The following is a 26,480-nucleotide window of genomic DNA, read 5'->3' on the forward strand; positions in this document are numbered from 1 at the left end:
GGAAACAAAAATCTGGATAACATATGTTATTTGGCTCCAACAGAGAGCATCCCGTACTATAGGATCGAATCAATTTATATGGGCGTGGAAAAGATGGTCTTTCTATTTGAATACGGTAATGTATTAGTTTTAGAGGGGGAGTGGATATGTTCCAAAACCCACAAATACGCAAATGCATTGGATATAAGTCGATTTCGGTAGCCAACGTCACTGGAAGCGCCACCTCCTGAATGATAGATGAGCCTCTCGATGCTCATATTTGATGACTTTTTTAATTTATAAGAATGATTACTTATTTTTTCCTGGTCAAGCTGAATGTTATTTGTGGAAATGGAAAGGGTCCGTGCGTGTTTTGTAAATGCTATGAATCCGTGTTGTAGTGTCCAGAGGTGTATTTACAAGGAGGCTCAGCGGGCAATAGCCCAGAGCGGCAAATTATAGGAATAGGCAGCCAAGTAAATTAAAAAAATGGGTGAAGGGCGTCAAAATCATAAATCCACCTTTGTCTAGATAGCTATGGACAAAAAAGAGTGACTTAGAGATTGTACGAGTGTATGAATAATCAAAAGATTGATCTACTAGAGAGTGTAAGCATAGGAATGACCAGAAGAGTGACCTAGATAGCGAGGGACTAGGTCAGTGAGCGACCAAAAGAGTCATCTAGAGAGTGAAAGAATGGGACTGTGAGCAAGAGATTGCGCAGGCATGACCAAAAGAGTCACCTAGACAGTGTGAATGAATGGGACTGAGCAAGAGATTGTGCAAGAATGACCAAAAGAATCACCTAGAAATTGTGCAAGCAAATTTGAACAAAAAGTGTGCAAGTATGTGAAATGTGAGTGTGACCAAAACAGTATGCAAGTATGTGAACTGTGTGTGTGGCCAAAACAGTGTGCAAGTATGTGAAATGACCAAAGCAGTGTGCAAGTACGTGAAATGACGAAAACAGTGTGCAAGTATGTGAAATGCCCAAAACAGTGTGCAAGTATGCGAAATGACCAAAACGGTGTATAAGTATGTAAAAGGACCAAAACAGTGTGTAAATATGTGAAATGAACAACACAGTGTGCAAGTATGTGAAATGAACAACACAGTGTGCAAGTATGCGAAATGATCAACACCATGTCCAAGTATGTGAAATGACCAAAACAGTGGGCAAGTATGCGAAATGACCAAAACAGTGTGCAAGTATGTTAAATGACCAAAAATGTGCACGTATGTGGAATGATCAAAACTATGACCAAAAGAGTGTATGAACTGGGAGTAAGCAAGAGAGTATATGAGCTGGGAGTGAGCAATAGAGTGTGCAAGCATGACCAAAAGAATGACCTAGAGAGTATGCAAGAACAGGAGTGACCGAATGAGTGAGATACGTATTGAGCGAGGGACAAAATGAGTGGCCAGAAGTGTGGAAGCATGAGAGCGACCAAAACCAAGTGGTGATTTAGAGACATGAGCATATATTACGGGAGGGGAGGGAAAAACTAAGCGGGGGGGGGGTTAGGCCAGGATGGCTAATTCGAGTATTGAGTGGTCAAGAAAATCAGACTAGAATAAGTAAAGGGCGACAAAATTTGTGTAGCCTACAGAAGGCAAAATCATAAGTCCGCCCTTTGTTGGTAGTATCGCAGAATGAGGTGTCTTACATGTATACGATTAAAAAGCTGTTGTTATATAAAGATATTAACTTACTATTATTTATTGTGAGCTTAGGCCAGTCAATATTCTAATCAACACTTTTTGGAAAGATTTGGTCAAGTTTAATGTATGGATTCGCTCAGAGTCGATGACGAATTCCCTGACTGAAGAGATATTTGATCCAGTTTGGATAAGATGTGATGACGGGTTCGGGTGGTTAAACTAGAGCACATCTTTCTTGAACGGCCTCAGACTACATTCACTTTTTAATATTGGTACTAAAAGTGTCAACGTCATTACCGTAACAAGGCTTGGGCAACCGGGGCACTGCCCCCAGGGTCCTGAGCAAAATTGGGGGGGGGGCACTAGAAAATTAACACTTCTTTTACATAATATAATATTTCTTTCAATAGTGCCCCAAGAAAATGTCTGCAGCGGGCCCCGAGAAGACACGCTACTGCCTTGGTCAACGTTAAAATAATTGTAAAAAATCTAATCTAATTAAGCTGATTTGAGAATGTGGAAGATGTGTGCGTGTTGGCTATATTGGCTTTTCCTCTGCCTTGGGTTAGTAAAAGGATTAAATTGCTCTTGGCAATACAGATCTTCATAGTGGAGAGCTTGTTATATCCTGAGATCCTTGGTCGGTAAGCACCTTACTTCTCGCCATTGCTGATTTGTCAGCAATAGTTAGCAACTTTACTTGCTTTGACAATTTTTTACTATAATTGGCACCTTTACTTGCCTTTGAAATTTTTTGGTTGCAATTAGCAACTAAACTTGCATGTGGCAATTTTTTTTTTTTTTTTGGTGGTAATTTGTAACAACCCGTATGGATCTCGATTTTCTATTTCTCGTATTTTTATTAATTTATTGTGCCGTGTGTATTGATACTTTCTACCTTTGGCGGAACGGATGGAACCCCCTTGGTGGTCCGCATCCTGCCCGTGGGTCGTAGTTTTTCCACCACTATTCTAACCTATCCTATTGATTCATATTGAAATATTTTTCAAGCTAATTATCGCATGGCAGTTGAAGGCACAAACATGTACCGGCCATTGCTATGTCTGAAATGTTAGTTATATTAGTTATTATCACTATAAATTAAGTTTTAACATGAAGTAGCTCTAACTTACCTTTGTTTTTCGAGCTCCTCATATCCAAAATCTCTGTTGGAAATAAGAAAATTAAAAGATAATTTTTTAATCTATGAGTATAATAGCAGGGAATATGTGTAAAATATCATTTATAGGGCAGATAGGGACAAGTTTATATAGGATTTGTGACATAGGCGGAGACAGACTTAGTGGGGAGCACGGTCATTATTGCTGGGGTGCACGATGATGATGATGTCAATTCATATATACATATATACATTCTATCAGTCGACTCCACCTTTGACGCTGGGGGGGGGGGGAACAATTATCTATGAGTTAGTTGGCAGTAGCTGACTAGGTTAAAATGTCCGACACTTTTATGCGTATTGAAATTGTCTTGGATGATGATAAAGTGCACTGTAATTCGGTAATGTGCTTAGTAAGGCATTTATCATCTACTCATTGTTAATAATAAGTGAATCGCTTTCTTCTATGTTTTTTTTTCTACTGAACCACGAATGACTGATGATACTAAATATTGATCCTGTTGACTTTCTTGTATTTTAGCACTATAATTACGAGCCTGTGTCACATTGGTTATCGGCTCATTTTCTCTCATGGTCGGGTAAGTTGATAAAGTTTTGACAAATTTATGCATTTTATTTATTGAAGTTCGGGTACTATGGAACAGTCGGGTGGTATGGAATATACCGGGATTTTTCTCCGCCTTCAGGTATGGCCCTCAAGTGGAACGGTGATAAACTACTTCAAAATGATCCTCCCCGTGATGCTATAGAGTCGCTGTAGCTTGGTCGTCACCACGATCACGGCTCCGATAAGAGAACATTTGTTTTTCACTTCCAGAAATTTACTTAGGCAAGTTTCCAAACGTGTTTATTAATCATTGGAAATGTGCCCAATAATTTGAAACTAAGCACAATGTGCATCACAAGTGTTTTATTTTATTGTGATGGGCTTATTTTCCAGCTAGCGATTTTCTTCTTGTAGATGGAACGCAATTTTTTTTCACAGATGCTGTGTCGGGTAATATGGGACACTATAAGTATTTTCTGAGTCTAGTCAGCATATCCCTTCAAGGTGGAAAGTTTAGTTAGATAGAAGAGGAAAGGTCTAGAAATAATGTGTGCCCTGACCTCTGTGGGCCCACCTTTACTGTTTTGGGGACAGATTAGGAAGATTGCATTTGTGACTGTTGTAAGTATACTGTGACACCACCACCAAATCATAAACTATAAAAACAAACGATGAATTTTTTTTTATTTTTCATTGTCATAGACTTATTAAATCTTGTTTTTGATCAATTTGAATTAGTTTTCTTCATTTTGAACCCCACTCTAATCTGTATTACCCAACGAAAATTATTTTTTAATGTCTTACTTTGTGAACATAATATTTAGTTGAATACGATACACGTTTCAATGCAAAGACAAGAATCCAAATTTTATAGAAATACAAGTTTTAGGTTTTGTACCATGTTTTAAATTGGAGTAATCGGAAAAATAAAAGCGGTTTCATATTTCCCGAACTTCCTGTACATATTTTCAGAAAGCTAAAGAATTAAGCAATCTGCTATAAATATGTTTGATTTGTGAGAAACAAAAGAAAATAATACCAAAATTACCAATCGAAATGTATATGTTAATTTGACGAAGTCAGAGAGAGAGAAGTCACTCTCTATATTTTACTGTAATAGACATAAATGACATATAATTTCAGAACGATAGAAAGATGTTTTAAAAATAATTTCGAATATTGTAAATCTTTCTCTCTCTGTGTATTTAAATATTAAAAGTGAGAAGTGTATAATGATATTTAAAAAAATTAACAGTAAAAAAGTTGTTTTTTTAGTATATATTCCTATATAATGATATTCAAGGGACCGGTGAAGCGTATCAGTAAAAAGTAGTCACCGTATGTAATTATAGGTGGAGTATATTATCGGCACCAGACAGTAATAATGTCATTTTATATGCGATTATCGAAAAAAAGAGTGTATCGTTATAAATGGGTTTCACTGTAATTATTTTCAAGCTATACAAAAAGTAAATCGTAACATAATTCTCAATTTAGTTCTATTGTTTTCGGAACGTAAAACTCGAACAACGCAGGCGCGGCGTTGTTTCACAAAACCTTGACCATCAGACATTGATAAAACTATGAACCTGATGCTCTACTGAAGAAAGGAAATAATTATTTTCCTAATTTAAAATCATTTTCACATTGTTAACGTATCTGATTACCTTTCTCGGCATTTTTTTAATGAAATGTTACTGGAGTGAACTTAGAGTAAATAATATTTTTTTTATAGTAAGTGTCTGAGACTTGCGGAAAAATGGTGAATTTCAGACTAACAATGTGATTTTCTATGAGAAAGTCATTTTTATGTCAAGTTTTAAGCGAAATTCGTGTAATATTCGAAACACAGTTACAAAAAATTCAATGAATGATATGTTTGTTTTTAGAGTAGCTAGTAATGATGCACGTTTGGTACCAAAATTCAAGACTGTAGCGAAGGGGGGGGGGGGACTTTGGGATCTGGTCCCCCCCCCCCCACCGCCCGAAATGTGAGAAAATGACCGAAAAAAGGGAAAAATATGGCGAAATCTACTGTTCTATCACTTTGGTCTCCCCCCCCCCCCCGAACGAAATTTCTGGCTACGGGCTTGCCAAAATTTGTATAGTATGCTCATAATTCACACTCAAATCTGGTGATATAACTTTACGTGTGAATCTTTTGAAATTTTATTTAACATATCGTGTATAAGATACTGTAATTAGACAAATACATACGATAAACCTTAGATTTTGGTTCACAATCTTAACAATATACAGAAAAATATCATATTAAAATTTCGTAATGATACAATTAATTTACTTTTAGAAGTCATGTTTCCAACTCAAGTAAAATAAGTCAAAAATAGCGTTCTCCGTAAAACGTATTTAGATTTTTCATTCGCAGATTACTTGATGTAAAAACCCAACACTAAAGTAAGCGTAACTTCGATTCTAAACAAAACGAAGCTGTTTTGGAATCACAAGAAATGGGGCTTTCATAAAAAATGGGAAAAAAAAATCGATAGTTTCTTTCAAAATGACGTTTTCAGTGCAGTCGGATACCATAATTTAAATCTGGTATGGAAATTATCTACCGCACATCTTTCGAGAAATTTTTGAGGTTGATTTCGATTGCGGTCTGTAAGTTCAATGAATATTTGTCTAAAATATGCACCTGTTAAACAAATTGTACATACCTTTTTCCCTTCTTGTTATCTTTGCACTGATCACACAAACGTAACTTTTAACACTCGTTATAAAACCATGTAAGAGTTTAGGAGACGCGCGATATACTAAGACGGTATACACTCAATACCTAAGCCTCTCTGAAATAAAACAAAAAATTCGTTCACACAACATGAAACTTGTAAGAGGGAGAAGAAAAAAAAAAACGGTAATATTTTTACTCATTCGCGAATTCTTACTACAACGCCTTAAGACATTCATTCAGCTTTTTTTTTCTTATTTTTTGTTTCATTTATTTACCTCTTCTCTTCCTGGATGTTTCCGTATAATCGACCGCTTGCACATTTCCGCCTTCATTTTTTTTTTTTAACTGTACGCGTTTTGAACCACCCGTAACCAGTACGAAGAGTTTAATAACCCCCTTCTTTCACATTCTAACGGTGATAAAGTTAACTCTTTGCTGACTCGGTTATTATTGCTCTTTTTTCTTTTTTTCCTTTTACTACCGCAATAGCCACACTAGAACTAGCCCGTCAGCCCCGTAAATTTCTCAAGCGAATAATCAGGCCAACGAGAGGCCCCCATGAGGGGCCCCCAACGGGCCATGGGACTCGCCATCACACATTTCACAACGGTCATACAATCGTATTATATACTGTCGACTCACATCTGGGGCAAATCCACCCTTTCGTTACTCGGTTGCGTGACTGGATTTTTTTTTTTTTTTATATATTATTATTATTTTAAGGGTCAAAGCACGACACTGAATTGGGGAAAAAAAATTTTTTTTGAAGAGGTCAAATGCTTTTTTTCTCTATTTTTATTAGGTTTCAACCTTTTAGCCCAAGTCATCATATAAAAGTTCAATAAATACTTTATTAACCGGAAGTAGTAATAATTCAAAATAGTGTTAAACATATTGTAAGGAATAAAATCAAGAATGTTGTCTAATTGTGTCAAGGATCACAAGTACACGTTGTTGTGATTCCAGAGTAAAGAAAGAAAGAAAGCGTAGGATTTTGGGAATCTGATAACAGTGGTGTATCCAGTATCTAATCTTTGATATGATGATTTGAATATTTTTCAAAGTATGCAAATTAGGATTCAATTTTCTTTCAAAATATGCAAATTAGGATTCAATTTTCTTTCAAAATATGCAAACTAGGTAATCTAAAATTTCCTTCCTTCAGTAATATATTTTGGCAGTTCCGTTTGGTGAATTATTAAATATGTCTTTTGTGGGATTTTTTTTTTTTCAGTTATAAGAAGAAATGATAATCAAGATTGATTAAATGTAAATTAACTTAGAGATCCGGGTTCATAAATCAAATGGCCGTATTTCAAGGTTATACGCAGGATCGGCCTTTGAAGGGGCTCCAATAAGAGTTTCGCGGGGGGACACAAAGAATCTCTTCCAGAGAAATTTTGAGTTATCAATCTTCAAAAAGTATTTGAATTAACAGAAATTAATTGAAATAGCATACAAAGTAATTTTATTTTGGATGTTTCAATTTTTTTTACAAAAATATTAATTTTTGGACACCTTGGTGGCGGGTCCACGAGCCCGATATATACCACAACCCCCGTCTACGCACACCTCTGCCGTATTTAATCAATGTTCTACGTGTGTATCTATCTACACAGAGAGGCAAAATTTCAGTAGTGTCAATTTTGAAAAAAATATTCTCTCGTGTTGGTTGGATGGGAGGGAGAGCATTGAATATTTGACTGCACATATGCATAAGAGAGCCTAAAAATACGGACTTGATAAATGTTTCAATGTTTTAAAAATTCTCAACGTTCTAAAACTTTCTAGAAATGAGAAATGGAAAATTAAAAATTTTATAATCCGCATATTTCCCATTAAAAACAATTGGGCGTGTGCTTTGTCATACACTAGGATGCGGCATCAACTTGCCAACTTGTGCCACTGTTTGGACGTGAATGTGTCTTTATCTCGTTAAGGTTCAGGATGGTCAGCCTGGTATCCAAATCTGAAGAGACATTTACATGATTCAACTTAAACAAGATTTATTCGTTGAAACCATTTATTTTTTTTTTCTTTCTGCATATAATTCCAGATATTTTTCTGACGATTCCTGATAATTCCACATAATTGCCGATACAACGGTCAGGGCAGCTCGTGTCAAAATTGTCACCCATGTATGGGCGGAGATACGGGATGGCATGCGTCAAAGGTAAAGCCGACTGATCTAATGTATTTTGCGTATATTAATTGACATCATCATCATGCCGCCTAGCAATCACTGTGTCCCCCCCCCACCCCAGACTTTCAAGTCTATCTCCCAATGTCAGACACTTTTCCCGTGCCCTACCGGCGTATTAGCCGCACCAGTCAAATGATCCAGAAAACTCAGATTTATATACGCCATGCGTATGCAACAAAAATGATTGGTTTTACTTAGCTAGTTATTTAATCCAATGAATTCATAGTTTTTCTGTTACGGAAAAAACAGTTTTTCTAAAATTTTCTGAAATTATTTTTCCTTACCCCCGGTTTTGGCTCCCTTCCTATAGTGGTGCCCGATGCGGCCGCACCGGCAGCCCCCTGTTTACAGTACAGTACAGCCGGTATGTTAACCAAGTTTGAATATGTAATCGCATCATGGAGTTACCATTAGATTCTTCTCGAGATCTAACTGATACCAATGACTCTCAATTGCAGAGTATAATATTTGAGATTTTAAGCATCTGAAATGGGGCTTATTTCCATGATGGTACAGTGCAACTGTCTGGTATCTAAAAGCAGAAACTTATCTTCATAAAAGGACTATTGCTGCATTTGTCCTAAAAAGATTTACCCTAACACCACTGGCTTTAACCCGCACCAGGCTATAAGCGTTCAAACAATTGTTTCCCAAAATTGGCGATATTGCTCTCTTGAAGGTACTGGAACGAACTAAAAACACAACATGGGATCCTATAATTTGGCACAGAAGAGGGGAGAGCCGTAAGAATTTTTTTTCAAGGGGGTGGGGAGGGGGAAGCAACTGGACAAATAAGTTTAGAAGTCATTTTTGCAAAAAAATTTTCGTCACAGTGCACTCTGTGTGGCACTAAAATTTGAAAACGCATTCTCTTGAATGAGGTATCTGGGTTTCTCCAAAATCCTATTCTCTGATTCCATTAACTTTTGTGTGCATCGTGTACTTTCTGGCATATAGTCATTTAAACTGTGACCTGACTTGAGACTTTTCCAGTTTTCAGCCAGTTATGTCATGTATCTTATGTTAAAGACGAATTAGAGTAAAAATATAAGGCTTCTGTGTGAACATCTTTCCCTTTATTCTAATGTATAAAGAACGCATTGGCCTATAACTGATGATCTGAAGGCGTCCAATATTCCATATCTGAATTGAAAGAAAATTATAGAAATATAGAAGATTATTCTCTGGATAGTTTCTTGCTAGAATTTAAGTTTTCAAAAAGATCTAATTTTTCTATGGGAAATGATTCATTTTTATTTTACATCTGAACGGAATACCGAACGACTGTCCACGTGCCTTTCTCTTTTCTTTCCCCCCACTATTTTTATTTATTCATTTATTTACCTTTTTTTCAGTGAGGCTTAAATTGAGTTTAGTGTGTTCCTTTTTCCCCATAATTTGTTTATACGGCTTGCCAGAAATAATCTCATTAACCACATAGTTCCAGAACCATTAAGAACGCTTAATTGGCTGAAAAATTCAATTTTAAATGTGTGTGTTTCTGAATTGAACCCCATTTCTTTTTTATGCTACAATTATAGTTCAGACTTGGGTGCACTGGCGAACGCAAGGGGAACGAATCATCCCACCCCTTCCGAGAAAAAGAAAAAAATGGCTTTAAAAACATTTTACCGGCCGAATTAAGTTGATTTATTAATTTTCTTTTTCCTGTTATTTTTCCTTCTGAGATCCTTCAGTTTAGAGGTATCAACCAAAAAATTTATGAAAAACATTTTTCTCGTAGCTTTTCTGGACTTGTGCCCTAGTCCATAGTAAAACATTAAAATTGAAAACAAAAAAAAATTATATTTCATTCTTCCTTAAAAATAGATGATTTCAAAAAATTATATTTATGATATAAGTACTGAAATATGAATGAAATTTTTGTTTTGTAAATTAGGTTTGGAATTTCACACGTTCAGGAAAAAAAAATCAAGTGCTTTCATGTAAGAAAAACATTTTTTTCTAATTAATGAAACCGATGTTCCCAATTGGGAACATTAGCCATTAAAAGGTTGAATATTCGTTGATGTACGTCAGATTTCTCAAACTTTATTGTCCTACCATTCCCTTCTTCAGTTTTCATCCATTCTCCCTAACTTAAACCAACCCATAGGATCCTATGTTATATCGATGGCTTCTACCTTCCCCTACCAGGAACGGTAAAGAGTAAAATACTCCAAAGTATTAACGTCCACTTTGGGAAACATTAATGTACATAATCTATCTGCAAGGATGACATCAATTCAATGATGAATTTATGTGTACGGAATTGTAAAATTCACATTATTAAATTATAATTGGTTAACATAAAACCAAAATAGAAATTCATCCAGACATATAAAAATATATCACGTCCCGAAAGAAAATAAAACACTTTTTCAAAAGAGCTATTCGTATACATTTCCCACAATATTAAACAATTGGCGCTAAAAATACTGACAACATAGAAAATTTCACAAAAGACATTCTCTCAATTGTAAAAAAGACTTGAATTTTGAAACTATAATACAATAGGAAAATTTATTGCTTAAAATAAATTTAAAAAAAGTCTAAATTGATATCACATCACAAAACTGAAAATTATACTCTAATCTATAAAACTCTTATTAATTAACTTATACTGTATATCTCAAACTATTCCACCTCAATGTTTTTCAGAGCTATGTTTTATGAAAAAAAAAAGCCATATACTGTATTACGGTAACTAAAAGATATCCTAATGAACGCTGTTTCCTTGTTAAAAACTCCAAATTATCTCATTTAGACGTGGTGGTGAAGGATTTTTTTTAGATCCCTTCAAGTCACAAATGTGTGTGTTTGTTTACTTTTCTTTTCTATTTTTATTCATTTATTTTTGTTGTTTTTTTTAAGTGTGTAGTCTATATTGATTGTTTTGTGTATTACGTCTTGCTTTATTTCTGTTATTACTATGAGCATTACGTTTTGAAATAAGTAATAATAATGATGATAGCAATAATTCAAAATCGTGGCGGTTGAACGTGGCTACCAGAATTACATATCAGCGAAGCTCGACAATAGCAAAATTTCTGACGATCACCAGCTTGTATTCTCCCAGCAATGGTTACAGTCTTTTTCTCAGGGATTTCTTCTCGGATACAATCAGCAGCCACGTAGAAAAAAGTGAGACTCATCTGATCAGGAAGTCTTTTGTTGATCGGGTGTGATCCAATTCTGATACAGGCAGGTTTTACCATAGCTGTGATAGTTGCTTCGTTAATGGCAACAAGAAGATGGATAATCACTGCACCCAATCCCTCTGCTTTGGAGCACCTTACTCAGTAGATTCGGAATACTGACATTTTAGATAAGAAAGTGGCAGCTGGATTGGTATGGACGATGGTGCACCATACCAGTCCACCTGCCAGGTCCTTAATTAGTGTCTTAGACCAGCGGGTGCTCGGCTTAAGCCTTATATGTAGATATTCATTTCTGAACTAATTCTGAATACCCAACTTTTCCCCCATCCCCTCCTCCGAACCCAGATTTTTGTTTTTTTCTTTTCTTTAAAAAAAAAGGTAACTCCCCGCCCCCTTAGAAAATTCCGCCTGCGTCACACTGCCCTCTTAAATAACGCAGACCACAAATACGATATAAACCTGTGGTGGGGCATAAGGAAATAAAATGAGCTAAGGAAAGATTGAGATTCGTTGCCTTTGTAGTCTAGTGGTTTAGGCAATGGCGCATTTACAAGGAAGTTTAGCGGGCTATAGCCCAGGGTGACAAGTTCAGAAGGGCGGCAAATTTGAGGCATGAATGGTTAAGAAAATTAGTAGAATGGAAAAAGGGGGAGAAATTTGCATAAGACAATAAATTCGCCTCTGCCCAGACAGCAAGGGAATAGAGTAGGTCAATGAATGACCAAAAAAGTGACCTAGAGAGTTTATAAGCACGTGAGTGGGCAAAAAAGTGACTTAGAGCGTGAGCAAGAATGTTAATAACCGAGTGAGTGACCTACAGAGCATGAGCAAGCATGTGAATGAACAGATGAATGACCTACAGAGCATGAGCAAGCATGTGAATGAACAGATGAGTGAACTACAGAGAGAGGGACCAAGTTAGTTAGTGACCTAGAACATGTGAAAGCATGTAAGTTACCAAAACAGTGTGCAAGCATGTGAGTGGAGTCGTCCTTATCGGTGCGACAGGTGCGGTCGCACCGGGTAACGCGCTTTGTAAGGCTGCGCTCTCACAGTAAAATACTGGTGGCTTCCACCAATTCTGAAATTATTTCTCATTAGTTCTGATTTTTTTTCATTTCTGGAATTATTCCTATAGTTGATTCATAATTTTCATCAATTTCTTGAATTATTTCTTTCATCAACTCTGAGTTATTTCTTTCATCAACTCTGAGTTATTTCTTTCATCAATTCTGAATTATTTCTTTCATCGAATTCTGAATTATTTCTTTCATCAATTCTGAATTATTTCTTTCATCAATTCTGAATTATTTCTTTCATCAATTCTGAATTATTTCTTTCATCAATTCTGAATTATTTCTTTCATCAATTCTGAATTATTTCTTTCATCAATTCTGAATTATTTCTTTCATCAATTCGGAATTATTTCTTGCATAGATTCTGGAATCATTTCTTTCATCAATTCTGAAATTATTTCTTTCATCAATTCTGAATTATTTCTTTCATCAATTCTGAATTATTTCTTTCATCAATTCTGAATTATTTCTTTCATCAATTCGGAATTATTTCTTTCATCAATTCGGAATTATTTCTTTCATCAATTCGGAATTATTTCTTGCATAGATTCTGGAATCATTTCTTTCATCAATTCTGAAATTATTTCTTTCATCAATTCTGAAATTATTTCTTTCATCAATTCTGAAATTATTTCTTTCATCAATTCTGAAATTATTTCTTTCATCAATTCTGAATTATTTCTTGCATAGATTCTGGAATTATTTCTTTCGTTAAAACTGCGTTTTCATCGATTCTGAAATGAGTTCTTCAATGGGTTCTTAATTTTCATCAATTGTGGAATTATTTTCTTGAGTTAATTCTGGAATTACATCTATTTTGGAAGAATTTCTTTCATTATTTTCGAAGTTTCAACGGTGCTGCAATTATTTTTAATTCATCAGTTCCAAAATATTCATTTGTTTCTGGAGAATTATTCCTGTAAAATTAAATTCAGTGCTGAATTTTCATCAATTTTTGTGTTAGTTTATATTATTTAGTTATGCGTTAAATTTTTTTGTAGAGATGTTTCTCAGCATTCCTGTATATTCTGAAATAATAGATTCCTCCCGAACAAAATATATAAAATCGAGTGGAGGGGAATCCTAAACATTTTTGGTGCACCGAAATTGTTGAGCTGCACCTGGCCCCCGCTATTAGTTTGGCACGGGGCCCCACCTCTGATAATTGCGGCCCTGCACGTGAGAGACCAAAACAGTGTGAAAGCATATGTGAATGTGAGTGACTTTAGAGAGGCACAGTATATGTATTTGCAGAAGGAGGAAAAACCAAGCGGGACATGAAAATTATACTAGAATGGCAGAAGAGCGGCAAAAACTCAGTGTAGCCTAACAGACGCGAAACCATAAATGCGCCTCTGGAGTTAAGGCACGTATACTCTTGCGCGCCGATCTTGTTGTCGAAAATTTTATCCCTGTAGCCAAAATGAAAGGCTTTTAAGAACCTGAGGTGTTTTGGGATTGCCGAAATAAAGTGCATCAAGTTAGACCAGGGTCGTCTTAAGATCATCGTGGGCCCCCGGGCCAAATGATTTCTCTGAGGCCCTACCAGGCAAATTTTCAAAAATCTCAACCAGATCCCATTTTGTGAGCCCCCTGTTCTCTTGAGGCCCCCGGGCCATGGCCGAGTGGGCCCATGCCCTAAGACGGCACTGAGTTAGACTAGATGTCTCGTCATTGCCGCCATAAGGGTTAAGATAACTGGCAATTTTTTTTTTCACCTTTAGCATAATTTTTGGCGATAATTGGCAACGTCCCGTATATTCCTGCAGTTAGTGGAGTTCCTAATTTTTTCTCGAAAAAATATGGTCAGTTGATCTCTTTCTGATCTTTCGGGAAGAAAGAGCAAAAATAAAGGGGGGGGGGGGATACTAAATTCCGCCGGGTGTGTGTTCGATCTGGCAACAATCGTTTCTTTTTCAACAGACAGGATTTTCAACAGTCAAAAAAACCAAAACACGGGTACTTCGTAAGTGATTGTTGTTTTTGTTTTCTACAAATAATGATGGCCGTGGGTTTTTGATTTTCTGACACAAATAGCGACCAAATTTCCCTTGCGGGAAAATTTTGCTGTTTTTCTTCATGTTCATTTGCCAGTATGTTATAATAATTATAGTGGAATTGGGCAAATGATTTCAATTATTTTGATCTGTAGTTTCACTTTTTGCCGAGCTTTGAACAGTTGTAACAACTGTAATTTGCATTTATAATTTTCGACATTATTTGAAAAAAAAATGTCACATTTAAAATTTCATATGATTTTATTAAGAATGAGGAGAAATTCCCGTCTCTTTTATTTTTCAAAATATTAAAGATCTTGTTCATTTATGCTGTGCATTTTACCAGCGTTTCCCAACCCTTTTCCTTTTGCCCTTGTAGAACCCTTCAAATAATTTCCATGTTCCAGGGCAGTATATCTCAACCTGGAACCCATATGGGTCTTCCTTATGGTAGGCTATATTCTAAGATGGGTTCTCAACCTATGGGTCATGACCCAAACTTGGGTCTCACAGCCTTTGAGATGACCCAAAACTTAATTTGCAAGGGCATCCCAGATCCAGGCAAAGATAGTGGGGAGGGGGGCTCAAAATTAAAGCCGACTGATCTAATATATTTGCGTACATATGAATTGACAACACATCATCATGCCCCCCCCCCCCCACACAGACTGTCAAGTCTATCTCCGCCTATGTCCCAAATGTATCGTACAAATCCACTTATAATCAGAGATTTAGAGCTATGTGTCACGACCTAACTTGATTTGCCGAGGCTTCTCCAGACAGGCTGTACAAATCCAGTTATAACTAAGGATTCTCAAGTTATAGGTGAGAACCAAAACGAACCCTGGGCCCCCAAACATATTGTACAAAACCACTTACAGTCAGGGATTCTTGAGCTATGTGTCATGACCATAACTTGTTTCACAAGGGAAATCCGAGATAGGTCATACAAATTCACTTACCGCCAGGGATTCTTAAGCTGCATGTCGCAACCCAAGCTTGATTTGCAAGGGGCTTTCCCAGATGTATTGTACAAATTCACTTACAGCCAGGGATTATTGAGCTATGTGCCATGACTTGGTGATTCGCAGCAGCTTCTGAAAGGGGTCATAGAAACGGGCAAAAAACTTTTAAGAAACACTTCCAGTGTAGTGGTTCCCAACCTGAGGAATACTTTTGCATAAAAAGTGGGTTTTTAGAGGGTATGTCAACCTTTATTGTATTTCGCATGCTGTGGATTGTTAGATGCCCATTCACCATGAGTCGCAAGCAGCAGTCAGTTCCTCTAGAGGTTAAGCAAAAAATCTTGAATGAAATTAATGGCGTCAGTTTAAAAAAAGTGGTTGAATGCTGCTGGTACCCCAAAGCAGAATGTTTTGCATTGTTCTGCAATGAGCTCTCTGGTGACTAGAAATATGCTGCGGTAAAAATTCTCATAATGTCTTAAAATTCTTCCAGCTTGTTGTGCAATAGCACTGATTGTTCTGTGATGTACTTCACAGATTTTGGCATGTTCTGCTTTGGAGTGTAAATTTTTCGTTTTAAATATTGTGAAAAAAGAGTGTTTCATGAGAACTTGATTATCAATTCAGTGCATTATATTTTTATAAATTTACATTGTATTAAATTTCAGACTGACTCAAGTAGAATGTCAAATTCTTTTTCTGTCATGCTTATCGGTTCACAGGAAATTTGGTTGCATGAAAAATTTTGGCAGAACCTCGAGTTTCATGTTAGCAAGATTTGATTGTATTGGCATAGGTGGGAGGGCAGAGTTAGACATCAAGGTTGGATTTTGAAGAGCCTGTATCCGCTTATTCCTGTGGATTATATTTTCCCATGAAAAAAATATGAATATCCTCTTGACAATGAAAACTGAACCCCAAAGCTCTGGTTTCACATAGTGACATTTTCTTGGTGGCAAAATAATCTTGCTGATGAGCAGGGCAGCAACTAGATACTTTGTCAGCCAGGTCAAACATGCATTATGGTGCCCCCATGTAATGCAGAAGCAGTTAAAGATTGATTTTTTGCATCTGTCCTAGTCCAATGCCTAGGACACCAAACCCGCCAGCTTTCCCCCCCCCCCCCCCCCGGTGATGAATAAGTGAACACTGTAAAATCATAGTGCTGGATTTTCAAAAGAGTTTAATAATTAATAATGTTTTGATTTGTGTTAGTTTTTTTCAGAATGTCTGGAAGAGTTGTATATATAATGCGCCATGCTGAAAGAGTGGATTTCACTTTCGGCAACTGGATTCCTAGATGTTTTGATGATAATGGTATATGTTTTGTTTACATATTTTATTAGTTTACAAACTAATACACAATAAAAGTGCATCTGACTTTTCATCACAAATCATTAGTACTAAAGGGTTTTTGTTTCTTTCATCACTGCATGAACTTATACCTGAAATTACTATACAGCCATATTTAATGGGTATTTTCTATGATCACATGACTAAGGCTTTGGGTGAGAACAAAAATGTTGATGTTGTTTATCTTGATTTCCAGAAGGCATTGAATAGGGTCCAACGTGGTAAACTCTTGTAATGTTTTTTTACACAAGATTGGGAGGGGGAGCAACTTGCTTAATTGGGAACCTTGATTGGCGGTATTGGGGTGCCAACTATAATTCAATACAGTGCATATCTCCCTGGTACTAACCCCTGGTAATGACTGCCTACCCAAGACATTAGTTCAGTTTATGCCATATGGTTGGTAAGAATTGATTAGAAATCCCTTAGAATTTCTGGTACCCTAGTTTGGGTGATGCATTTAAGTTTTCCCTTGAAATCATGTTTCTACAGATGAGTAGGTAGACTCGCGTGAAAAGCAGTTATATCTTGGGAATTAGATGGTAGTGACAGTGGTTCTACCTCTAGATTATTGTAGTTCATAATATGGAACTCGCAAAAAGCAAGATAGGTGCTAATGCTAAATCTATTTACATATATACATAACGTCCAATTACCAAGTTAGAAAACCAAAAAGAAAGCTATTATCAATGGTCACACATTTTTCTTTTCAAAAGAAATCCTATCAAGGCCAATAGTGGAAAACCACTGAAACAATATCATAACTTCCAACGTGGAGTATAATAGATGCTAAATATATTCAGACTATTTACTTGCAAAAATTAGAAATATTAAGCATTTGTACATTTCTAAACAAAAGCAAAGCAAAAGAATATAGCACGCTTCACTAAATTAAATAAGAAAAATGCAGAGATTAACAAGTTACACAATGCTACGTTCAAAAATTTAGTTTCACAATTAAAAAATACTTTATTTACAATGCTTACTTATGGGCAATGAACTGAATTCCATTCAGATTCCTTATTTGCTCATAATCTGCCGTTTAGAGTCCTGGCAGTTGAGGCCTGACCATCTTCAGGAAATTTTTTGGTCTCTTGAGTTGCAGGATTTGACCCTCCGGATATGCAGAGATGTTCCCCAAGTGCTCAAATTCTGAATTTTCAAGATTATTAGAGAATCTCTTGGCTATCTTCTGGGTAAAACCATGTACTGTTGGTATTTTGGTATCTTTTCTTATATGCTGGTAGTGAACAAACCAATTTGCATTGAGCAAATGTCTCAAGTTTTGTTTTGGTACCTTTTGAAATGTACCAAGTTAGCAGATCTTGAGTATAACCAAACTGGCACTGCGTATGTAAAAATTGGTCTGGCAGCAATTTTGTATAGATGTATTCTGTTTCTGATTGTCAGAGCTGATCTTGAGCTACAAAGCCTCTTTATCATCTGTTTGGCAATGTCTACTTTAACAATAACTTTGCTGCAGTGTCTTTGAAAGCTGAGCATCTTGTCTAGCATCACTCTAAGGTAATGATTATACATAGAATGGGAGATAAGGTTTCCATCTCTTTCTATATATATGTATGTATATTTCTATTCTATATATATATATAATTATTGAGGAAGGAACATTGGCACAAATTAGTTTGTAAATAAAACCTTTGTGCCAAACTTTAATCTCTTCTTCTGGTCTAGAAAGGCCAGTGGCTGTATCTTTATGGATTCTAGCCTGTTCAAGAGTTTCTACAGATCTTGAGGTGGATAGTCATTGAATGCTCCCTACTAAACCCATGTTGTAACTTGCTTAATTACAAGAATCGTGGTTAAGAGATAGGTCACAACGGATTACATAAATAAGCAGAGAATTCTCTGGACAGGTGTCACAAGTGAGGTCCCTCAAGGAAGTGTCCTTGGCCCTATGCTTTTTTTTCACTTTTTATGGATAAACTTGATCAGGGTATTGATGGGATTGTTAGCAAATTTGCAGAAGATGTGAAGCAAATGGGGGGGTAGTCAGGAATCAAGGTGATAGGGAGTTGCTCCAGACCAACTTAAACAGGATTGCAGCATTTGCTAATGAATGAAGCTTAGATTGAATGAATGAAGCTTTGATTAAAGTTTATCGTAGATAAGTGCATGGTTGCTCATTTTTGCTCGAACATCCCATGTTTCAATTAGGGGCCGTTCAAGTATTACGTCATCATTGATGGGAGGGGGTTTCCGATTTGCTGACTTTTGGATGACAAGGGGGGAGGGGGGGGGTTTGGATAATACTTACGTCATCAACCACCCTTTATGAAAATATGAATTGGATTCAGAGGGGCAGAGCTGATGACGAAATTTTGCTGACAAGGGAGGGGGTTCAGCGTTTTGCTGACAACGGGAGATGGGGTCAAAAATGGCTAAAAATTTGCTTACATAATACTTGAACGGCCCCTTACGAGGTGATAGGTGTCACTATCCCGGGTGCAGCTATGGTCACGGTTTAGTTCCTTTTCTCATAAGGACACCACACAATATTTTTTTGATTTCATTATAGGACATCTTTTAACATTTGAAGACATAAAATGCCAAAAAAGTTGAAGAAAGCATTATTTAGGACTGTTTCTTTTGAACAAAAACCCATGCTTTTCTCCTATGAAATTTGATGGCTAGCACTTAAATATTTTTTCAATTTGTCAAACCCTGTTTTAAAGTAATAATGTGTGCATATAATTTGTCAGCTTATGTGATGTAGTAAATTCAGATTAAACATATTTATAGCAGAGCTTTGATTGATCGATTCACATGGACAGTCCTAAATACACCAAAGTTACAATTTTAAGTTGCTGAAATACTGGTGGAGGCAACAAACATGAGTTACTTCTCATCAAAAAATTAGCTAAACCACAAGGACACTAAAATGTTTCAGAATTGTGTTATTGCCTTTTATCAATATCCACCAGAAATCTTCATGAATGAATTCCAGTTTTTTCAAAAATACTACATGTTGTTCTACTGTATGTTCATGAACATACCGTATTTCTTTGAATAACATTAATGGGCAAAAGTTTGTCAAAAACTTTTTTTACTGATGATTAGAATGTCTCTTCTTCACAAAAAAAAATAAATAGTGCATGATATACAGGGTGCATAGCTAACTCCCATTGGGAATTAGGTCCTAAGTCTTTTTTGGATACCAACTTGAGTTCAAACAGAACCTGGTACATTGGGTGAAATGCTCTGCGATAGTTATAAGTGTCTTCCCTATACAGGGGGAATAGTTAACTCCTCGAACTGTAAATTACTGGTGAAACATTGATCTTAGAGGCATAATTCTAATTAGAAAAATCATCCAAATATTGTTTAGAACTCTGACACGTCATTCGTATTGCAAGGGGTTGTATAGCTATTAAAATAAAAAGATTAACTTTTTATATGAACACCCTGTCCTCAAAACCTCAATTAGAAAGTTGTTGCTCTGTTTCTCCTGAGGCCAACAAAAGAAATTCTACTTTTTTAAGTGTAATATTCGTTGAGATATTTGAATTTAAAAAAAAACAAAAATTGAGTTATTATTTTAACATTATTTTTTGGTGTTTTTTCCAAATTTTTCTGCATTCAAATATCTCGGCAAATATTGCACTTGGAAACATGGAATTTCTTTTGTTGGCTTCAGGATAAACAGGGTAACAACTTTCTAACTGAATCTTTGAGGATAATGTGTTCATATGAAAAGAGTTCTGCACGATATTTGGATAGTTTTTCTAATTGGAAGCAGAGCTCTCAAGATTAGTGGTTTGCCTGTAATTTGCAGTTCAAGGAGTTAACTATCACCCTGCATAGTGAAGCCACATAACTATCTCAGAACATTTCACCTAATGTACCAGGATCTGTATTAACCTTCATGATATCCAAAAAGACTTAGGACCCAATCCCCTCTAGGTAACAAAGATTCTACTTCTTTATTTAGGTGTATGTAGAAGCCAAGTGTGTACCCAGATTCTGAACTAGAGGGGGGGGGGGCTACTCACTGATACTAAATTGATAAGTCTGTGCTGTGTGTCAATTACTACACTTTAATTTCTCTTCTGGGGGGGGGGGCAGCTGCCCCTCACTGGGTATGCCCATGGAAGAAGCTATTAATTTTCATGAAATCTTGTGTTACAGGAGCATATATCAGGAAGGATTTGAATATGCCTGCAACAGTGCCATCTCGCACAGGTGGTCCTCGAGCTTTTTTCAAAGATTGTCCCCTGACAAATATAGGATTGTGCCAGTCAAAGCTAACTGGTAACCATTCTTTTTTTTATGTACAATACTTCTTATAAACCTAAGAAGACTTCTGAAGTACCCGAAGACTTTTGAATTATTTATGTTTGACTGTATTTGAATTTGAAGCCTTTGTATTTCTTCCTCAGGTGAAGCGATGAAAGATAATGGTGTTAAATTTTCCCACGTGTTTGCTTCTCCATCGTTGCGATGCATAGAAACATGTTCTGGTGCTTTGGAAGGTATGTTCTTTTATGAAATTTTTCATGGTAACATGCCAGGACATGTTATAACTTACTTGCAAACAGTATATGCCCAGGCTCCATTGTTCAAATTTTTAGACATTCCCACTGTGACTGGACAGGACTGCGTCAGAATTACATTAAGAAAATAAAAGAGATCTGTACAGAGCATCCCTAGTCAATGCATTAAGGTAGACATCAGATAACAAATACAAAATTGTAGGATTGTTTATTTTTATCGAAACAAATTACATTCTCTGTAATGTCATTCTATATCAGCAGAGTGGCCAACCTTCTTCCAAGCCGTGCGACAATCAAGATTATTTTTGATGCGCATGGCACTACGAATTTTAATGTGCAGGCCCCATATACGTCTCGTTTTTAAGGAACAGGTACATTCTCCTCGCCTCACAAAACATTGTTTTGCTATACAATAGTTTTTGTAAAAAATTTTCATTTGTCACCCTTTTGAGTTTCAAATTGTTTTTATTTTTAAGTCAAATTTGATTATTGCAATGCAGATTGTGTATGTGCATGTATCTGTAGAAGTTTGTCTTACCTGTACCATGTTCGGCATAAACACCGGAACTTGAAGACTCAAGGATACGCTTGATCTCCCTTCCCAATAAATTTTGTAAGAAGGCTTAAGGCTCCCCTTCCCCACCCTTAAAATTCATGGATATATAATGTATGTCCCCCCTTGCAGGCAATTCTGAACCTTGTACACATGTGATGTCCAGCAACTGCCCGAAAATCAAAAAACAAACACGCACATGAATATAAAGTCATTACATAATAATTACTGATTTACCATACTAAATATAGGTTTAACAGTCTGCAAGACTATCTTATAGTCTAGAATTGTTTAATGAAAGTGGATAGAATTTCTTTAACAATTGAAATGTGTTTGTGCACCATTTTTGATACCATGGTGTGCCACAAGTGGCCACCCCTATTCTATGTAATAATAACTGTTATAATTAGGGCCGCAACACTACATGTTTTGTCAGCTGGGGCAAGCACTCATTTTGGTGCCTCGTGCAATGCAGAAGAAGCAGTTGTAAAGGGTGAATGCAGTACCTCATCTACTCCAGCACCCAAGCCCTGCTCCCTCCCCTCTGAGTTGCTGCACTGGTTACAATTAACTTTTCAGATAAAGAATTATGACAAATAGAATGAGAAGTCTTAATGGAATAAAGACATAATAGAATAAATGGCCATAGTCTGTGTGTTACCTTAAGTAATTTTTTCATTTGGTGCCCAAGTCTAATTTTATTCATGTTTTTTCAGCATCTGGTCAATCTCATCTTCCTATCAATATCGAACCTGGTCTTTTTGAATGGCTGTCTTGGTACCATGACGGAATGCCTTCATGGATGACTCCAGAAGAGCTTAAGATGGCCAATTATAATATTTCCATGGGATATAAACCTGTTGTGATGGGAGGCTCTCTGATAAATACTTCAGAATCAATTGAAGAATATTACATGCGTAGCTATTTCCTTATGAAAGAATTGTTAAACAAGTACAAAGGTATGTTAGAGCTTTCTTTCTTTTAAACCAAGCACAACTCAAGTCTATCACCATCTATGGGTGATTTACTTACTACCTAGTGAGTTGTGCCTGAAGTGTAACTGTGTGTGTACCTAACAGTCTGAGTGCGCATGTAGTGTTATTTGATTTTTCACTGCTGTGCTGTCCAAGCTTTCTCTCTATGCTGCATATATCTTTGAATATGACATTTACAACTTGTTCATAGATTAAGAATTTTAAAAGTGTTGGTTTTCATTAAATGTTTTTTTAATTTAACACTTTTGGGTCTGAGCTGTTTCAACTATGTCTCTCTCTGTGCACTGAGGGTTTTTGGCACTTTTCATGATTTTTTTTAAATGACTTAGAATATATATATCTTAACAGTTTTTTTAGCTAGAAATTTCAAACTTTTTTCTTCCATAATATAGCAAGTATTTAAAGGGACTAATAATTAATATTTAATGAGAAATAATGAAAAAGTGTGTTTTAAAAAAAAGTTCCGCATAAGAAAACATAATTTTTTAACATAAAATTGCAAACAATTCTGAATAAAAACTTACTCAAATGTTGTAAAAATATCTAAAAATAGTTTTTATTAAAAAAAATATCATCTTGTAAAATTTGCTTTAGTGTGGTACACTTCAAAACACAGATTTGCACACAAAGCAACACTGCAAGGTTTGCAGTGTATTTCCTCAATCTTTTTCCAGTTTCTACCTTTGATTTGCTTCGTTGCTCCTTTTCATCATCTAAAATGAATAAGAATTTTGTAAAAATATACGTCCTAAAACATTTGAAAAATTAAGTAATATATACAAAATTGTCCAAAAGCAAAAAATCAAGTACAGTAGACTCTCGGTAACGTGACACGTGGATAACTCGACATGTATTATTTCCTTGGTTGGCCCCAATACTATTTTCAATGAAGGGGAAACTCTGTAACCTGACACATGTTTAGCTTAACTCTGCTACGATTTTTGTCCCTTTTTCCTGGTTTTTACAATTTCTCGTGTATTACCATTCTAAGAATTTTTTGACGTTGTCCATGGGTACTTCGATAATCCGTTGTTTTTTTGTTCTATATGATGGATCCCTTTTTTGCGCTATGGGGGGGGGGGATCACAGCCAGAACAATTCAGAACTGCTTCCATCATGTTGGTTTTTTATTCTGACTCTTTGGAAAATTATTATTTCTCCGAAAATTCCTCTCAGATTAAGTGTGGAGAAAGCATAAATAGCACTATGGGTGATTGTATTATGGAGAATGGGAAAAATGTTATGTAAGGTGGCAGTTATTAGTATTTTGAAAGTTATGTGATTTTGTAATACCACTTGTACACCTACACACACACACTCACATAAAATTCCACATGAAAAACACTACACATAATTGTTAATTATTGTTAGATTATTATTATTGTTTTTATATACATATATCCCACGAAAGGGTGGAAAGTGAAACATCTACGTCATGGATCCACACATGCAACCCTTAATTTTCCCCAGTAAGGTATGTAATTCCCAGCCGTAGAACATCTGTCTAATTAATTAATTGGCTTTATGAGTGCCTGGTGTAGTACAACCATGGACAATAATTAAAACCCTAACTTTTGGTGTTTCAACTTGTTCCCCAACACAGAGAGTGATATCAATAGATAGGATTTTTCTGTCAGTACAGGAATTCAAAAATGCAAACCACTCGACCCAGGATCTTGAACGAAATTCAATAAGTTGGAATTCCTTTGTCCTAAGTTAAACGTGTTGGATCGTGCTTTCCAGTGCCATTTTGCTCTCTCTCTCTCTTTCCCCCCCCCCCTCGACCCCCTCTTCTCCCTCCGAAATGACTCGTACCCCAAACCTGCACCAGTGGTGACGTGTTTTTCATGTCCTTTTGGGCCGGAAAAGAGGGAGAATATAACGATCACGTGAGCTGCGGCCACCTATGAGAATCCAGGAAGAACTCGGATGATGGGCATAAATACCCCACAGAAAGGGGTCTCGGGGGTTTTTCCCCTGAGTTTTCGCTAGAAGAGAGCGAAGGAGGGCTCTCAACTTACTGTGTGGCACTTGCGCCTCCTCCCCTCCTCAGCTCAGAGGAGATGTCAAAAATGTGTCCACCTGAGAAGCTGGTTCGTCAGCCCCAGTCAATGTCAATATAGTTTCGTTTGGCGAACCGTCCATCAGTGTAGTGCCTTCCAGAGACTGATCATTGTCGTAAACGTAAGTAGATCCTATGATCTATCCTCCTCGGGGCCCTTCTACAGATCCCTTTTCTATCATTCCCTGAAGGCACTTCCCCTGTTATCTTCAGGTCTCTCTCACGGTATAATTGATTACAAATCGAGGCCTTCGCCTCATATCTTATTTAACTGCTCACCCCCCAAATTTTCCATGTTGACAAAGGTGATGGTGTGTTCTACCCAATAAATGGTGTTAATTTTATCACTGGGACTCCCATTAAATTCTCTGAATAATGTTTTGCTATTATTAAAATGTCTGGATTTAAATTTTCTCAGTGTTGACTTGACTCTTTGTGTTTAGTGTTTATTGAGATCTATGGTTGATAATAATAAAGGTCGGACTCTGGGGTGTACCAACCCTTTCAATTTTGGTAGGGAAAATTTTCCCTTCTCTTCACGACCGCCCATAGTACGAAGTCTTAAATAAAATAAATTGTGGAATAGGTTAAATATAAATTAAAACCAACTCAATAGTATCGACGATGAATTTGTGAGTATTGACTCTGATCTTGTAACTTCAGGACTTTTAGCAGATGACGATATTCTAGAATCAATCGCCCAAAGCAAGTGCTTCATATTTCGAAGAAAGGATCAGAAAGTTCAGATGAAGAAGTATCTGTGCACCATTTTTCCATGATGCACTAAAACCTCAAGATGTCATATGTCACTTTCTACGCAGTCAGAAAGGAGCCGAATAATCGCGGCATAAACTGAATAGTGTAGAAACATTTTTGTTTTCTCTTTGGAAAGAAAAACAAGCAAATGTACTTGATTATTTTTCATGAGGTAAATGTTTTTATACATTTTGATTCTATTTTGAAATAACCCGAATTAAAATTAATGAGAATTAACCATTTCATTTAATATAATTGTTAGAATGTATATAATTAAGTACATAAAAGCGATCAGACAAAAATTGATATGTTCGTCAATACTTTTGGGGTGTCGAGTTACAGAGAGTCTACTGTATATTTGCTATTGCCATCATCTGAGAACTGCGATTTTGAATCCCTTATCCAAGCAGGCTGGTATTCTGGACCATCTGAATCTGATAACTCTGGCAAAGAATCGTGTGCTAATATATCTCTAAGTTCAGCCAAATCATCGGCAACTGATGTCCAAAAATCATTCATGAGACATCACGAAACACAACAAACATGACTACCTTACCTACGAATACAAATGCATTTCAACTATACTTCTACATTGTTTCATAAAGCTACATCCGTTGGCTGCTGCCATCTATATATATTTTTTGGAACTAGAAGATTTATAGATTATGTTTTAAAACCACTGGGAACATATATATTCAGCCATTTTATGGCTACGAGAGTTAAAAGTTAAGCCTGAGCTTTAGTTCCCTTGAACAAAAACAGCAACCCGAGTCATGCTCGGCCTTAGACCCTTAGACCCGAAAGTGTTAAAGGATTGTCCAGCATAC

At 36.3% G+C, this 26,480-nt stretch overlaps 1 protein-coding gene across 2 annotated transcripts in view; it reads left to right on the plus strand.

The window, feature by feature from the left end:
• The first annotated feature begins 14,348 nt into the window (after nucleotides 1–14,348).
• Epp (Ecdysteroid phosphate phosphatase) overlaps nucleotides 14,349–26,480 on the plus strand; it is a 28,344-nt gene continuing 16,212 nt past the window's right edge. Inside the window, exons 1-5 of one of the 2 annotated variants that reach the window (XM_089243143.1) lie at nucleotides 14,349–14,427; nucleotides 16,639–16,740; nucleotides 20,923–21,045; nucleotides 21,174–21,266; nucleotides 22,557–22,799. In XM_089243143.1, coding sequence (XP_089099269.1) covers nucleotides 16,650–16,740; nucleotides 20,923–21,045; nucleotides 21,174–21,266; nucleotides 22,557–22,799 — 550 coding nt within the window. In that variant the 5' untranslated portion in view covers nucleotides 14,349–14,427; nucleotides 16,639–16,649. The remainder of the gene's footprint in view (nucleotides 14,428–16,638; nucleotides 16,741–20,922; nucleotides 21,046–21,173; nucleotides 21,267–22,556; nucleotides 22,800–26,480) is intronic. The other variant, XM_089243144.1, reaches the window with a different exon arrangement.

The sequence above is a fragment of the Pholcus phalangioides genome, unplaced genomic scaffold, assembly GCF_987345545.1.
Source record: "Pholcus phalangioides strain wild (caught in Gottingen) unplaced genomic scaffold, Ppha-v1.0 ptg000015l_1, whole genome shotgun sequence".
Classification (NCBI taxonomy): domain Eukaryota; kingdom Metazoa; phylum Arthropoda; class Arachnida; order Araneae; family Pholcidae; genus Pholcus; species Pholcus phalangioides.